The following is a 16,120-nucleotide window of genomic DNA, read 5'->3' on the forward strand; positions in this document are numbered from 1 at the left end:
TATTTTACGACTTTACATTTGCCGCCCAACTTGTGAAACTCGCATTGTTTTACTTTATTAGACTCCTTGGGAGCTAGGCTACCAAGTAATTGTACCTACAGCCGGAGGGCTCCACATCAAAGTTACCATTTCCCAGCCCATTTCGCAATAGAGTGGCAGCTTCGAATTGGGTCGCATTTGTTTCAGTTTTACGAGTATTTGCTTTACAAGAAAATGAATGGGATTTGGGTGGAAGTCCACAATGAACTCGCCCCTAATATAAATATTTTATGGCCAGAAACCAGCCTAATCATTCTCATAGCTAAACAAAAGAAACAAATATACGAGAGGTGAAATGCAAATGCAAAATAAGCGCTGAGGCGATGCTGCAATGCTTGGTTACCTTAAAAATCGATTGGGAAAATCACTTCCTGGTCAATCGATGGCGCAAGCCAGCGGAAAACAGGCGCATAGACGCGCAGCGAGGAAAGTGACGAAGAAATTTGAAATGCAGCGAACAGCCAAAATCGTTAGCGACATTTAAGTTTTTTCTTTTATTTGTAGTTTGAAGTTTGTTTTAATGTGAGAAACAGAAACTCAAATGCAACAAACATTGCATGGAAGGCGGGTTGGTGAAGTTTCGGTTCCAGCAGCGGGATATGAAGTTGTCCGGCAAAAATAAGTTAATGATGAAGATACGCAGATGATGGTATGTGTATGAGTGTATGGTTGGTTGTAAGCTGTGTTTGTTGGCCATGATGAAGCAGACGCTGCCCGAAATATTGCCGACGAAGATACCCAAACAAAACAAAACGAACAACCAAAACCGAACGATCAGACGCTGAAGACGATGCCGCTGGCTATCGCGCTCGTGCGGCTGCGCAGCCGATGTGGCGACTATAAAGAGGGCTCGACCTGGCATTTGGAATGCATTCAGTCGCTGGTTTCCTATTCGAACGCAACTAAATTTATTTTATAATTTAAGTTTTACTTCTCCTCCCCACACACACACAAAACTCATTGCTATGAACTCCTTCTCAGTGGTAAGTAGGGGCGAAAGTGGATTACGCGATGGAATATGGCTAACCGAAGGCTAACCGTGGATTACAATTACATCTTCGCCTTCCAGTTCTTAGTGTTCGCTTTGGCAGCACTGGCCGCTGCGGAGCCTCCATCGGGCTACAATTATCCCCGAGGAGGCGGAGGTGGCGGTGGCGGCGGTTTCGGAGGCGGCTTTGGCGGTGGCTCTTCGTTCGGCGGTGGTGGCGGCGGAGGCGGTGGCTATCAGGCTGTCAGTGGAGGCTTCCAGACTTCTGAGGGTCAGAATGTCGATCCCCAGCTGTTGGAGCAAGTGCGTCAAATCCTTTTGAACGAGGAGAGCAAGCAGGGCGGCGGCGGCGGAGGTGGCGGTGGTGGTGGCGGATATCCAAGTGGTCCATCCTCCAGCTATGGTCCTCCATCCTCCAGCTACGGTGCGCCGGGTATCGGAGGCGGCGGCGGACGCGTCGTAGGCATCGATCTTGAAGGTGTTCGTCAGGCCATCCAGGTGGCACAATTCGCACAGCAGAGCACACAGAATGGTGGTGGTGGTGGTGGCGGTGGTGGTTACCCTAGTGCCCCGTCCGGTTCATACGGTGCCCCCTCAAGGCCCAGCGGCAGCTATGGTTCGCCCTTCTAAGCAACACTCTCACCCAAATGTAAATTTCGCTGCCAAATATGAAAACCGACGCAAAGGACGACTATAACTGACCATCCAGAGAACGAAAAAGAACGAACGACACCAACAACAACAACAACCACAACATCAATTTACGGAAATGTGGGTAATCCAATTATAAAGAATATACGCAACAAAGATCGGTTGCGCCACGCCTCTCATGTGCTCCTGAGTGAGAGCTTAGTTCGACTAGTGATGTGGAGTGAACGGTGGAGGTACGGTGTGGTGTTATGCGGTGGTTACAGCTTTGGCCACAGGTCCCTCGCCACTCCACCGTTTCCTTTTCTTTGCCCTTAAATCTCTTGTGCTGTCAACTCCTCCATAGACTCTTAACTCAGTGACTGTATTTCTCTCCAACCGAACTCTCAATTGAATTTCGCTCGGCTCGTAACCGAGTGGAGTTCGTATTTTAATTTTGTAAATAGTTTTTCATAATTTGTGTATCGACAGAAACAAAACAAACACCCCAGACAGTGTTATAACGCATTATTAGCTTGTAAGTGTTTTTATTTTATATGAAACAAACAAAGAAACAACAAAAAAAATATGAAAACAATAAAAAAAATAGTAAATTTTGTCACCGTTAAATTTCCCGATCTTTTATTTAAACTGAATGCAAGGCATATAGTACTACTCGTAAGTATACTATATAGCGCTAATATAGATAGGATTGTAAACCACGATGGAACTCAATTTATAAATTGTGGGAACCAATCAACACAGTTAGCTTTTTTTTAAAGCCTATGATAGTTCACCTACATACGAGGACAGATGAGAATCCTGTAGTCTGGGAAAATATGTACATTCTCGTATGAGTATTCTTTATTTTAAGGGAAGTTTAAGACTATTCATCAGTTGCTTGATATTATTGAGGCATAGGAATTGAAATTATCTCAAATCTTAAGGACATCTATATACATATGTATGTACATATGTTATTGCATAAATGTATTTGCTTTGAAATGACCTTTTACTTTCTGAAGACACACAATGCTGACAGAATGAGTTCAATTTGTTCTTCTTTGATTTTGGATCGTCATGTGAATCGCATTTGACCAATTAAATTGTTGTTGGCCTTATGTAACTGCAGTCGTGTTTTAAAGATGAAACCACAACAGCTCGAGCAGTTTCAAAAATCCTTTCACTTTTTCCATCTGGCGAGACAACGACCAGCCGTGGCACTTGCAGAGCGCTCATCAATACTTACAAGCTCGCAAGTGGAGGGGATGCAATGTGCTCAAGAAAGCCGCATTACGGCAGCGAGTCGTGGTCGCAACAGTGCTCATTACCTCGAAATTTCAAAAGATGCAGCAGACAAGCTCACTTTGGGCCATAATGCAGCGCCAGTCGGGTCTGCTAGTAACTACCAACATACAAACAAATTTGTATATACTTGTACTGTGTGTAAGTATTGCCGACAACGGTGCTGGAAGCAGCAGCAGCGGCAGAGCCACTTAACCAACAGTCGGCACCATTAACTTTTTCAATTAAATGCGTGCTGCGTTTTATGACCATCTGAATTGTTAATATTGTGCGACTACACACATCTACAAATATAGAAATACTTGCCTACACACTACTATGTACATACAGGCGTACATAACGAAGCGCTGCTTGGCTTTTCCAGCATATGAAGTCATATGACAAATTGCTTTTAAATGGGAAATTCAGAAAGAAAATATCCAAAACTAAGTTGATCGACCTCGGAAACGGTTTGATATTGCATTGTTGATTTTCTGCGATTGTACTACTTGTACTATGTTTGAAATCAAATGTGTGACACCACTGATTGTACAGGAAAGTTTATTCACATTGACCATATTTTCCACATTGATAACACGCATACTTTGTACATATGTATATTGCCGACACTAATCTTTCCCACTTCAAGACCTGCAAAATGCTTATCGCTGCAAATTTGCATATTCCTTAATGACTTCATGGGGACTTGGCACTTTGGCGCCATGAGTGTGAGTCACAGAAATGTGCATTTACTGCAACAATAAACCAATATATTCCTTTGAGATAGACTCTTCTTTGAATTAGTGCTGATTCTTAGAAGAAGACAAATTTATATTTATTTTCATAATTGACGGAAAAGAATTACTTCTCAACTACTTGTAATTCATGCAACTACATGTTAAGTAGATAGATAGATTTGAACTGAAAATGTTGCGATATACTTGTAGGTTCATTCAACGAACGAAAAACACTTCAATTTTCGTTTGTCTATGCACGTTTCTGACATAAAAGATAAGAGTATTTAAAATTATTAAAGTTATTGTGGCTCAAACGTTTAGAAAATTTAAAGTCTTGCCATAAAAATCCACCTGCATACATATATAAGCTTAGACAAAGACCGTGTCTCGAAATCTTCGAATAGATAACGACATCAACTACGAGTATGTACTCATATATCTATCTTCTGGCACGACGATAAGACAGCGCCAATGTCATACTTAAATATGACCTGGAACGCTTTTCCTATAAGTACACCTGCGGGTTTCAAACAATGCCTTGTTATTTGGAAGTAGCTTCAAGGTGTCAATTGAGAAAGTCGTTATTGCGCATGCTCAATAAAATCCACTCTAATTACGGATTTTGAAACTATATTGTAATTACTTGTACAAAACACAATAAAAATATGGTAAATACATATAAGTATCTGATATTTCAAATACTTTCAAACCGTTTTATATCAAAATTGTGTAAAAAAGACCATGTAAAAACAGAATTAGGTGTAATATGAAATATATTTACACGATATGAAAAATCATCGTTGCAATAATTTACTTTAAAATTTCTGCCCCTTTCCGTGATTCTTTAAAGTATTTTCATTATCTGCAAATCAATTTCAGTTTAAAGGCATTAGATTGTCGGTTCTATCCTGCGGATAAAATACACACTCCAGATAAACGAACAGTTAACTATCGTTTAACTATTAACAGAACGTGGAATAACAAAAATCTTGAAATCAACCGTTTAGGCGATGACCATTTTACATTAACAAGAAGTGTTAATGTGTTCTTAATTTAGAAATCGTTACGTTTATGATAACAAGCGTCGACTAAGAAATAGCTTGTCATCATCATAATATCTGACTTGGAAAGTGCTTATCATTCATGTAGGGGCAAACATTTGAATTACTTCACGGGCACTCAACGCGTTAAGCTGTTGACACATTGAGAATGAGTCGAAAAGCCACACCCTCCGCATCCATAAAAAAGATAAAGCAAATACTTGTACAACTGTCAAAAAATACAACCCGATAATTTATGAAAATGGAAAATTTTAGATTTAACGGAACCCTACTATATTTTTGGAGAATAGTCTAATGCGCACTGAAATCTTTTATTTAATGCCCCGCGGTATGACTGAAGGATGGAGTCCGGCAGCAAGGCCAGGAAGTCAAATACTTGGGTATTCTTTTAGACCCCAGAATCACTTTCAAGATGGGACTTCATCGCAACTATTTATAACAAACTGACAACTAAAGCTGGCCCAACTGAACTGGCTAATTGCCGACAACTCCAAAATGACACTAGGGTGCAAAACTATCAAAGCATCATCGTTTCTACATGGAGTTATGGCATCCAGATTGCTGCGACGTTGAGCCACAGACGGTCCATAATAAAGCCTCACGGACTATTACTGGTTGCTACTGGCACGTCCGAGGTTCTACGCTGCACCATGACCTAAATCTGAAGACCGTTGAGGCACAGATCAACCACCATATCAGCCGCTATATCGACCTGTTGACGATGCACCGCGACAGACTAGCCAGGCCCCTCTCCGACGAGCGCCCGATCGCCCGATAAAAAGAAGACAGCCGACTGATTAAACATTGTTTTTTTTTTTTTTGTCTTATTGTAATATGTAAAAGTATACTTTGTTAAGTTTGATCAGTTTGTGTTTGTTAAACAACAGAGTATTGCAGCCGCTTCTCTCCCAATTAAAATATTTAAAAAAAAACAAGTGTAGTAGAGTAGTACAAGTGACATGTATGTTAGAATTGGCGAAACGTCTGGCATATTTAAGTATCAAGACTCTTGTGTAATGCGAATAAGGTTGTAAGGTCACACCTGAAGAAAAAGGGACGGAATAATACAAGACTGCAAAAAAGAAGAAGCAACGCGCCTTTAATGATTGTCTCGCCCACACAAGTTAGCTTGAAGAAGTATATTGTTGACCCCAAAAAATTAATAATTATAATAATTCTTTACGGACTACTCCATACTGATTAAGATAATAGAAGGGATAGGCCAATAATAAAATAATCAGAAGAAACCCTTCTAGATCTGCTTATAACTTATACGAGGATTAGGCAGAATGTATGGTCATATTATTAACATTGTTGCCTCTTAATTATTATTGGGTTAACACGTCAATACACTTTAAGGCCTATTATAATTTTAAAAAGATTCTTGAATTATAATTCTTGAAACCGACTTAAATGATTTTCATAGAAAATCAAAAAACGATACGCACTAAAAGATCTACCGGAACCATTCCATCTTCATCCTATACTTCGTTTGTTGTTGCATACGAGTATTTAATATAATAAAGCGTGCAAATCAAAAAATGATAATACCGGAATATATAGGGTTTTTGTTATTAAAGGAGGAAACGCTCTTGCGTAGAGTATTTGCACTCAGAGGAATAAAAATCGTAATGGTGTGGCGTAATTCATTGAAAAGTAACGTTTTTATAGCTTTTCATACATAGACATTACAGATAAAGGAGGCTCCCCAGTCGCACTTATTAACATCTTCTATATATGATGGGTATGGGGTGCATTAAGACAGATAGAGATAAGACAGCCATTGTTGCGGTACTTAAGTCGGCGCTGGGTCTTCTAATTCATAAGTAGTCTAGCATCAACTAGACGGACTATTACGGTTTCGGCTCTCGGTTAAATACGCAAATCCTCTAAACGGTCTATTACGATTTTGGTTCTAAGTGTCGCGTTGTGTGAGATAAATGCAAAATATTAAAAGATCGTACAAAAGACAGAAACATAAGCCCAAGGAAGTGCACAAGAAATTCACATCATGTCGAATACTACTGCAGCTGTTACTGAAACCGCGACGGGTTTAACTTTTAATATCGTCGACTATATTGTTTTCACTCTCCTGTTGCTGTGTTCAGCGGGCATCGGTGTCTACTTTGGCTTCTTCAGCAAGGCCAAAAATACCACTGAGGAATATCTGAGAGGCGGCAAGAAGATGAAAACACTCCCCATTGCAATATCATTGGTTGCGAGGTTAGTAATGAAATCCTGGTCCCTCAACAAGAACATACATCTTGTACTTTCTTAAACTTTGGCCAAAGCGGTAGTAACTAGAAGTAGCGGTAGTATCTAGATGTGATTAGGTTCACGAATGGCGTCACAGAGCATCTTCCCGATGCCATTATCTCAGTAATCTTTACGAGGTGGCGCGAAAGGCTCATAAAAAATGGCTGCGGTGGCATTCCGCTGTTAAAATGTTTACTACCTTGTGTTATTACCATAATACAATACGCATGAGTGGTGAAATTTGAATATTTTCCATGGACTTATTAAAACAATAAATGTATTTAAGATTTTTTAAACAAAGCTAATTACTTGCGCAAAATACTGATCCCAGATCGTCAACTTATGACGACATTTTTTTGGTCCTAGTATTTTAAAAATATAAAAAATGTTCTAAGGCATCTTACTTGTATATATAACTTCCCATCATTGGTTCATAGACTTTAGAAAATTTATTGAGCCCTATTCAAAAGAAAATGAAGTGAACATTTTGAATGAGAATTAGTGCTTGAAGGTCAAGTTGAGAAACAATTATAGATGCGTCAAGCCATTAAGCAAGATAGACTTTGTTTTAAAAAGCGTAAAGGAAATATAGCTTCGATTCTGTTGAAGATAGAGAAGCTGATGTTTTGTTCCGTTTTTTTAAACTGTTTTAATGAGAGAGACATCATTTTGATTGAGTTCTTTTTTAAGCAAACGCATCCATTTTATAATAAAGAAACAATTACCACCCAAAAAGATATTAGGTGTTCAAGTACTTATAATGGGCAAAGACAATAGGTCTTTAGAAAAAAAAAACATAAATATGAATTAGCTTTTCACAATTAAATACCTGTGCTCTTTTTCAGCCAGCTATCCGGCATAGCAATAATGTCCATTCCCGCTGAATCTTATGCGTATGGATTTAACATCATATTCATGGTACTTGCAATGATTCCAACTGTGCCCATCTTGATATATGTAATCGTTCCGGTCTTCTATGAGAACAAAGTATCCAATTGCTATGAGGTAAGTGTTATTAGGTGCAGCAATATTTCCTCGTTTACACCAAACCCTTACATTTTCCATTTGTCTCCAGTATCTAGAATTGCGGTTTAACAAACGCACTCGACAACTAGTTACGGCAACTTTTGTCGGAAGCACATTTCTCATGCTTCCGGTATATATGTTCGTCCCCGCGCTGGCATTCTCGCAAGGTATGTGTAAATTGAAAGAGAATTCTTCTGTTGATCTCTGATAGCCCATTTCCTTTCCAGTGACGGGAATAAACATTCATCTTATCAACACAATGGTCTCCTCGATCTGCGTATTTTACACCATGTTGGGTGGAATAAAGGCCGTTGTGTGGACTGATGTTGTCCAAGGTGGCATTATGTTACTGTCGGTTGTTTTGGTGGGGGTGCTTGGCACTATACGCACAGGTGGACTTGGTACGGTCATTGATTACGCCTCGGAAGGTGGTCGGCTCAATTTTGAGTAGGTATTCATTTCAATTTATAATGAATTTATAGTAAAACCATTAAATTTGCTTCCGTAGCTTTCGGCTCGATCCTCGTATTAGAATGTCATTTTGGGGTGCCTTTAGCGGTGGTCTCTTCATGTGGATGGGCAAGGTGGGCATGGATCAGAGCTGTGTGCAGCGTATCGTATCTTTGCCGACGTATTTTCATGCTAAAAAGTAAGCCATATAATGATTTGATTCTTTTTGTCCCTGTTCTAACGTGTAATTGTTTCCAGATCCCTAATTATTGCTGGCATTGGATTTGTAACTATCATGTCTTTCAACTGTTTTGCTGGCATCATCATGTTTGCGCGCTACCATGGATGCGATCCCATGCTGGCTGGGGTAGGTCTTTACCCATTTTAAAACTGCTCTTTCGAAATTAAGTGCTTTATTTGTTGCCTTCAGCTGGTCAGCAAGCCGGACAAAATGATGCCGTTCTTTGTGCAGGATATTGTCGGCCACATTTCAGGAATGCCCGGCGTTTTCATATCCTGCGTCTTCAGCGCTGCACTGAGCACTCTATCTGCACACCTTAACTCCTTTGCAGGAGTGGTCTACTTCGATTACATCAAACCCAACATCCGGCACACCGAGGCTCGTGCCAATGCTACCATGAAACTGGTCGTCATTGGCATGGGAATCTACTGCATTGTGGGAGGCTATATAGTCCAGCAATTCAACTCCATCCTGCAGACAATGGTAACCATTACTGGCATAACTACTGGCTCAGTTGTAGGAGTCTTCCTGCTGGGCATGTGTGTGCCACGTGTGAATAGCAAGACAGCTATAACTGCCATATTATTCAGCGTGATTGTCATGATCTGGATTATACTCAAGGCCCAAATGAGCCTCAGGGCGGGACACATTAAGTACGAACCTTTACCTACCTCAATAGACCAATGTGAGGCACGCAATTTCCATGCGATCATAAGTGCAGTGTAAGTAACTGTTCTTCCAATTATTTGATCTTTTAAGGATTCATCTTACCTTGTCGTTTAATAACAGATCTGCCAGCAACACAACAGCTACAACTCCCGGAACCACAACTGCAACGCCTTTGATTACCGGTGCCTTCAGCAGCAATAGGGAGTTCTCAATCTTCGAGATATCATTCTATTGGTATAAATTTTTGGGCGCAGCACTCGTTTTTGTTTGGGCAATTCCCATGAGCTATGTTTGGCGTGACCAGGGGGAAAAACTAAATCCCAAGCTGTTCACACCGTTCGTGCGCAGATTCATTGCTGTACCCAATTCCGTACAAGAGTTGGAGGAGTTGCCACTAAAAGGGCCGTTGCCTAAGGACGCTACAGAATTAGAAATAGATGTGGCCGAAAGGAAGGAGGGCGTCTTAAGCCATCACTGATTCGTTTTATGAATTATAGTCAAGGCCAGTTTCTTTATGTTCAGTTAGCTTTAACAGCTTCATACCCTGAAGGATTCTCACATAGTAATGTCTCTAGAGAAAGTAATAATAATACTGTAAATAAAAAGGAAACCAATGAATAAAAATGTTTAAGAATTCTGTTTCAGAGCACTTATAAAAACAAGCAATTTAAATCTTTGCCATTGACGCACTTTTTAGCTTTTTTAAACTTAAAAAGTCGACTCATAATTCAGATGTCAAGAAATAAAGATTAGGTCGAAAATTATTCCCCAGTTGGTTTTACACTTCACATAGATGATAACATACTGATTTCTTGTCACTTTAAACAAGTTTAACTAGTTTTTGATATTGAAACTGGAAATAGTTAAATAAAGGAAGATTTTCTTTGCAGATTGAGGTGACGATCCAACTTTTTCGGACGCGTACTCTTTTATTTCTATATGAAATCTTTGCGCTGTCACTCGTACACATTTTTTTGTAGTGTCTATATTAGTATATAGTTTATACGTAGCACACAGAAGGAGGCATGGCAGACCCCAAAAATATATACAGTAATATTCGCAATCGGTATGACAAGACGAGCCGATATAGCAAGCATCTCAGTAGTACAAGAACTAGGTATTCAGGTGCCCCTAAGCATATTGATTTTTTATTTCTGGTATACCCCTGGAGCTGTTAGTTATTTTCCATAAATCTCACAAAATACAAATGGACACACGTAGGCGCAATCCCGATTTTAGACTCCCCCCGACCCTACTTGTAGTATTCCAGTTTTTCAGTTAAAAACGACTCTTGAACGAAAACACAAAAATCAAAATGAGAGAAACGGATATTAAAATTTCGATAAGCAATCCATTAAATCTCTGTTATTAGAGTAATGGTAATTTGCTTTATTCAAGCAATACAATATTTAAGAGCTTTACAATTAAATCTCTTGTGGTGTAGAAATAAAACACCTCGATCTCTTTTGTATTTTTAAAAGTTTTATTTACAAAAGAATATTTAAATGAAGAATTTCTTACATAGAAGGTATCCAGCTACGTACAAAACGGTTCTCACTACTATTTTTCAGTTACAAATTGTCCAAAATGTTCTCGCTTTTGTTTTGTTGTTTTATTTGCTCGTGTTTTTCATTGAAAAAAAATTACGAATTACTATGAACTCATCCCGTTTCGATCGTTTTCAATCGATCTCCACGTTGATACAATAGTTTCTTTTAAATCCATGCGAATTGCATGCGGAATACAATTGCTGCTCTATACGATGATATTGATCGACGACAAATACGGTGAATAATAGCTTTCATAATCGATCGGTCCAGTTTAAATTACATATAGTAAAACATTTAAATCTAAAATGCTTCAAATTGGCATTTTGTTTTTAACTTCGAAGCATTTAAGGGAAATCAAGAAGATTTGTAGAAACAAAAAATAAAGGGGGTTTTAATTTTAGTATTTATATATTATTATCGAACACTAAAATCTGTCGCAAACACCTCCACTAACGATTTACATTTAGTCGAACCGAACAAAGTCGACGAACTAATTCGCATGTGGATGGGCTGCTTAAGCGGGTTTCTTATTTCTTGTAATTTGTATGATGATAAAATCTTTTCTTCAGTTTTTGAGTTATGTCCAGATTGGTAAATTATTAAAATTAGACTTGCTTAAAGTTTAAAAACATCTATTTTACATACATTCTTGTAAATGTATTTGTGTCTCCAATTTAGTTTAGTGTACACATAAATACATATACATATTATTAATAGTAAGATGCATTTAACAATGTGTTCGGTTGTGTGTGGGTGGGTGGTAGCATGAGCGTATTAGTGCGTAAGTGCTTTTCTTGTTGGTGTTGTTATTGTTGTTTTTTTTTTGTCTGATTTTGTTGCGCTCAGTGTATTGATCTACGCACAAAGCTTCAGCTTACTGAAGCTGAAGCAACCGTTCTCAACCAAGGACTGGAAGACGCAGTGTTCAATTGATTGTAAACGAAGTACTAAGGATTTCAAACATTCGTGGCAAAGTACTGGGGTAGGCTAGTTTTTGAAAATGATTAGAATAGTGGGTATGTGTTTGGGTGTATCAAAGTGACGTCCTAATTACGGATATTCTAAATGTTTGCGTTTTGCCTGCGTCGAATCTAGTAAGAGATATACATATATTTGTACACACCCGACACGCAAATTAGTTATGATTTTCATCATGCTACCTAATTGCAGGCCTGCGGCGTTGCATGATTGTCACCATCCTCGGTTGTACTGTTCACAATTTTGGGCTCGCCTGCAAAATAAAATCATAATTATTTTATAGTCGCCATGGTATCTTCACACTCGCTTACCATTGTCATTTTGCTCATTTTTATTAGGTTCACTGTTGATAAGCGGTTCTTTAATAGCGGCCACTGATTCGGCCGGCTCCACAGCCACAGCATTGACATCGGCAATTGGCGCCTGCTTGCTTATGTCGTTGCTGGAGGCGTTTGCGACGGCGGTATTCAGCGCGTTGTTCGCTGCTGGGTTTGGTGTGCTATCTACGGCGGTGGCATTGGAATCAGTTGGGTCGGTCTGTGAGTCCTCTTTGACTGCTTCGGCTATTTTATCGGCTGCGCTTAGACTTGGTACAGAATCTGGGTCTGCAGCTACCACCACTGGAGGACACTCATCGGCGGGTATGGCATTAACAGCATCAGTGGTACTCTGGGAACTCGCATCAACATCCATTGGTTCGGGTGTTGGTTCCTTAGTAGAAACAGGAGCACGTTTCACGACTTCAGCTGCACTCTTCTTTTCTTCGGGTTTCTTCTCTTCAGCTTTTAATATTTCTGGTTCGGCTGCTTTGTCCGTTGTTGAGGAAGCAGAGTCAGCTTTCGTTTGCTCTTGTTGAACGGGTTTCTCAGTGTCTACATCCATTTTGACAGCATCTTCAGCAGAAGATTCAGCATCTTTAGGTGATTCTTTAATGGCTGCCACCTCCTCTGCTTTGGGCTCATTTGTTTCCGAATCGACTACATTTGCTTTTCCATGGTCAATGTTGTTTTGTTGCTCCTTCTCCGCCACCACAGCCGGCTCTTTCACCGCATCTGGTTGATCTGTAGATGATTCATCACTGGCCTTGGTTTCTTCTTTTTTGTCCTCATTTTGAGCGGGCTCTTCATCTTTAGTTTCATCGGCCTGCGTATAATACATAAAGTCAGAGAAATGAGGTAAATCTTTTAATTGGTTAACAAACCTTTGCCGTCTTGGATTCCTGCTCCTCTTCGGTTTGCTCCGCCTTGGACTGCTCAGATTCTTGGGCCACCGGCTCCTCCCCACCAACATCCAATTTTCGTGCACCTCGACCTCGTCCACCGCTCTTAGCAACCGCTGGAGACGTTCTTGCCTTTTTGCTGGGCGGTGGTGTAACGGTCTCAGCTCCACGTGTCGGTGTTCCACGCGTACTAGATCGCGTGCGGCGGCCACCTTCTAGTTCTAAACTGCCGCCCATGTTGCGTACAAGTTCCTCACTCTCCCGCTGAGCACGTTCAATAAACGAACGACGCTTTGGCGTTCGTTTCTGCAAGGAAAGATTGTTTCAAATATCATCAAATCGCAATATTGAAAACACATTCATACATATGTATGTATGTATATGAATGCATTAATAGATTTGGCGCCTATAAAAATTTAAGACATATACACGTACACATTTAATGGACGATCGGTCACAATATTGAGTTCAACTAATTAACTTTATATGAATATATGTATGTAAATAAGTAGCCCAATATTTGTTGAAGCAGGGAATTAAACATTAAACTAGAGCACAACGTATTGTATGTATGTACATACATACATATGTATGCACGAATGTTTTTGTGTACACACAATACAAGCGCACATTCAACACTTACATGCTTATATATGTATGACAAAGTACAGCAAACAACAAAAAGTCTATAAGAGAACAAGAAAAACAAAAACAAACGAGACGCGCAGCGGCAAAATGTGCAGGAAGTGAGCACAAAAGAGAATGCGCAATCACATATACATACACACAAACGTAGACTATTGCTTTGCCGGGGTGCGAGAGGCGAAGTTGAGAAAAGCGCGCGCACACGAGGGTAAGCGAAATTAACATAGATGGGCAATTCTACATACGTAGACAAATTACGATTTAAAATATATACATGCATATACATATATATATTCATAAACAATCGAGGGCAAAAGAGTCAAATCTAATGCACAAATATGTAATTGTATTAGATTATATTAAAAAACTACTGCCTAGGCAACCATTTAGCGTCTTCACAATAGTGCATGAACCTGGACAAAGTTTGCTCTTCCAGATAATTCTCTGTCTATGTTTGTATCTATGTGTACATGTAAGCACTTGTGTGAGTACGCGCTCGCTCTTATCGCACGGCCCTGTTAATTGTCACTACTTACGGGTGTTTTTTTCTCATCTGCTGCTGCCGGTTGGAGCGCAGTTTCCTCATCAATATTGGCTGGTGGGTCGGGCACCGTCTCTGTCTCCGGTTTCTGTATGCTTGTTTCGTCCGACATTTTTGCACCTGTTTTCACTATTGTGTATTGCTTTTCTTGAATGAGTTTTTATTGCAAAATTCAGTTATTTTGCAATTATAGAAATTTATTCTTGCCTATCAAGTTCTCTTATTCTCTCTTTCTCTTTACACTACCAGCAATGCAAGCAGGTAAATTTACGCACACATACACACACACGCCACGCTGAGCGTACCGTGAACGCGCAAAATTTTTATTTGTAATTTTTCCACCTTTAGACTAAAAACCAACAACTCAACTTATCGCTTTAAGTTGCAGGACAGTTTAAAATATGTTTTTCAGTATTTTTCAACAGTTAAAAACCACGTTTTACCACTTTTTTCAATATTTATTTATGGGCAGCCAACGTAACTCAACAACTGGACTAGCTTATCTTCTTCTTTAGCGCAAGTGTTGTAAGCGTGTGTTTTATGGCGGCCTTTCCTGGCAGTGTTGGAATATAAAAGCTACTATTGTGAACTCAGTGGGCGTTGCCAGACCAGGCATAAATATATTCCATCACAAAACTACATCAGCTGCTGAAGTCGAAAACACGCGAATCGTATTTTCTATTTATTAACAAATCATTTGGGGAAAAATGGTTCCACAGGAGCAAATCACTGCTATTGGCCACGTGCTTAACAATGCGGATCGCCCACTAAAGGAGCGTTTCCGTGCACTTTTTACATTAAAGAACATTGGCGGCGCATCAGCTATTGAAGCCATAAGCCAAGCTTTTAATGACGATTCTGCGCTTCTAAAACACGAGCTAGCGTACTGTCTGGGACAGATGCAGGACAAAAGAGCTTTGGACATACTAACAAAAGTGCTGGAGGACACAACACAGGAGCCGATGGTGAGACACGAAGCTGCTGAAGCCATGGGTGCCATCGGGGCCCCGGAAGTTTTGCACTTGCTGGAAAAGTACAAAAATGATCCAGTGGTTGAAGTGGCAGAGACGTGTTCTATTGCTCTGGACCGCGTGCGCTGGCTGCAAAGCGGTCAACAAATTGACGACAAAAATCCATATGCCTCCGTAGACCCATCGCCCCCTGTCGATGGTGACAAGAGTGTTGCCGATCTAAAAACCATATACTTGGATGCCAACCAGAGCCTTTTCGATCGGTACCGCGCAATGTTCAGCTTACGCAATCTTCGCACAGAAGAGAGTGTTTTGGCCATTGCTGAAGGACTAAAGGACTCGTCCGCTCTTTTCCGCCACGAAGTGGCCTTCGTGCTGGGCCAGCTGCAGGAGCCATGCAGCATACCGTATCTACAAAGCAATCTGGAGGATCGCCTAGAGAATGAGATGGTGCGTCATGAATGTGCCGAAGCGCTGGGCGCGATAGCAACAGATGATTGCATCGAGATACTCAATCGCTATGCAAATGATGATAAGCGTGTCGTAAAGGAAAGCTGCGTCATTGCTTTGGACATGTGCGAGTACGAGAATAGTCCCGAGTTTCAGTACGCCGATGGGCTAACAAAGCTCGACGGTACCAAATAATGTCCATATTTGTGTATGTACTATAATTGTAAATTGGCATTTAATCTGTATTATTGTTTACACAAGAAAATCTAATACATAAGTTGCAGATAAAAGCAAAAATGGACGTGATTCTTTAAACGTAATCTTAAATGAACGAAAGCACCAATGGACTAATGTACTTATATATAAACAAATTGTGTATATGTATATT

At 40.0% G+C, this 16,120-nt stretch overlaps 4 protein-coding genes across 4 annotated transcripts; 3 read left to right on the plus strand and 1 right to left on the minus strand.

Moving 5' to 3' along the window:
* Positions 1-1,004: 1,004 nt before the first annotated feature.
* Positions 1,005-1,657, plus strand: LOC115620441 (putative glycine-rich cell wall structural protein 1). Its single transcript, XM_030513669.1, has 2 exons — positions 1,005-1,022; positions 1,109-1,657. Exons 1-2 carry the CDS (start codon positions 1,005-1,007, stop codon positions 1,655-1,657), a joined length of 567 nt encoding a protein of 188 aa, XP_030369529.1.
* Positions 1,658-6,583: 4,926 nt separating this feature from the next.
* LOC115620405 (sodium-coupled monocarboxylate transporter 2-like) lies at positions 6,584-10,027 on the plus strand. Its single transcript, XM_030513624.1, has 8 exons — positions 6,584-6,959; positions 7,838-7,997; positions 8,068-8,185; positions 8,246-8,465; positions 8,527-8,667; positions 8,727-8,835; positions 8,899-9,431; positions 9,499-10,027. The coding sequence occupies exons 1-8, from the start codon at positions 6,748-6,750 to the stop codon at positions 9,854-9,856; spliced, it is 1,851 nt and encodes a 616-aa protein (XP_030369484.1). The 5' UTR covers positions 6,584-6,747; the 3' UTR covers positions 9,857-10,027.
* An 815-nt stretch (positions 10,028-10,842) lies between these two features.
* On the minus strand, positions 10,843-14,798 carry LOC115620413 (neurofilament medium polypeptide). The gene is made up of 4 exons (XM_030513636.1): positions 14,307-14,798; positions 13,108-13,431; positions 12,218-13,049; positions 10,843-12,159 (listed from the first exon to the last, which is right to left on the minus strand). The coding sequence occupies exons 1-4, from the start codon at positions 14,421-14,423 to the stop codon at positions 12,089-12,091; spliced, it is 1,344 nt and encodes a 447-aa protein (XP_030369496.1). The 5' UTR covers positions 14,424-14,798; the 3' UTR covers positions 10,843-12,088.
* A 171-nt stretch (positions 14,799-14,969) lies between these two features.
* Positions 14,970-16,099, plus strand: LOC115620428 (deoxyhypusine hydroxylase). The gene has a single exon (XM_030513655.1). It carries the CDS (start codon positions 15,019-15,021, stop codon positions 15,925-15,927), a length of 909 nt encoding a protein of 302 aa, XP_030369515.1. The 5' UTR covers positions 14,970-15,018; the 3' UTR covers positions 15,928-16,099.
* Positions 16,100-16,120: the final 21 nt, after the last annotated feature.

The sequence above is a fragment of the Scaptodrosophila lebanonensis genome, unplaced genomic scaffold, assembly GCF_003285725.1.
Source record: "Scaptodrosophila lebanonensis strain 11010-0011.00,11010-0021.00 unplaced genomic scaffold, SlebRS2 tig00000024-arrow-pilon, whole genome shotgun sequence".
NCBI lineage: Eukaryota > Metazoa > Arthropoda > Insecta > Diptera > Drosophilidae > Scaptodrosophila > Scaptodrosophila lebanonensis.

Coding starts and splice junctions, on each gene's coding strand:
- LOC115620405 (XM_030513624.1), top strand. CDS start 6,748: ATGTCGAATACTACTGCAGCTGTTACTGAAACCGCGACGGGTTTAACT. Junction 7,998..8,067: donor AAGTATCCAATTGCTATGAG/GTAAGTGTTATT, acceptor ATTTGTCTCCAG/TATCTAGAATTGCGGTTTAA. Junction 8,466..8,526: donor GGTGGTCGGCTCAATTTTGA/GTAGGTATTCAT, acceptor TTGCTTCCGTAG/CTTTCGGCTCGATCCTCGTA.
- LOC115620413 (XM_030513636.1), bottom strand. CDS start 14,423: ATGTCGGACGAAACAAGCATACAGAAACCGGAGACAGAGACGGTGCCC. Junction 13,432..14,306: donor CAGATGAGAAAAAAACACCC/GTAAGTAGTGAC, acceptor CTTTCCTTGCAG/AAACGAACGCCAAAGCGTCG. Junction 13,050..13,107: donor AGGAATCCAAGACGGCAAAG/GTTTGTTAACCA, acceptor TATTATACGCAG/GCCGATGAAACTAAAGATGA.
- LOC115620428 (XM_030513655.1), top strand. CDS start 15,019: ATGGTTCCACAGGAGCAAATCACTGCTATTGGCCACGTGCTTAACAAT.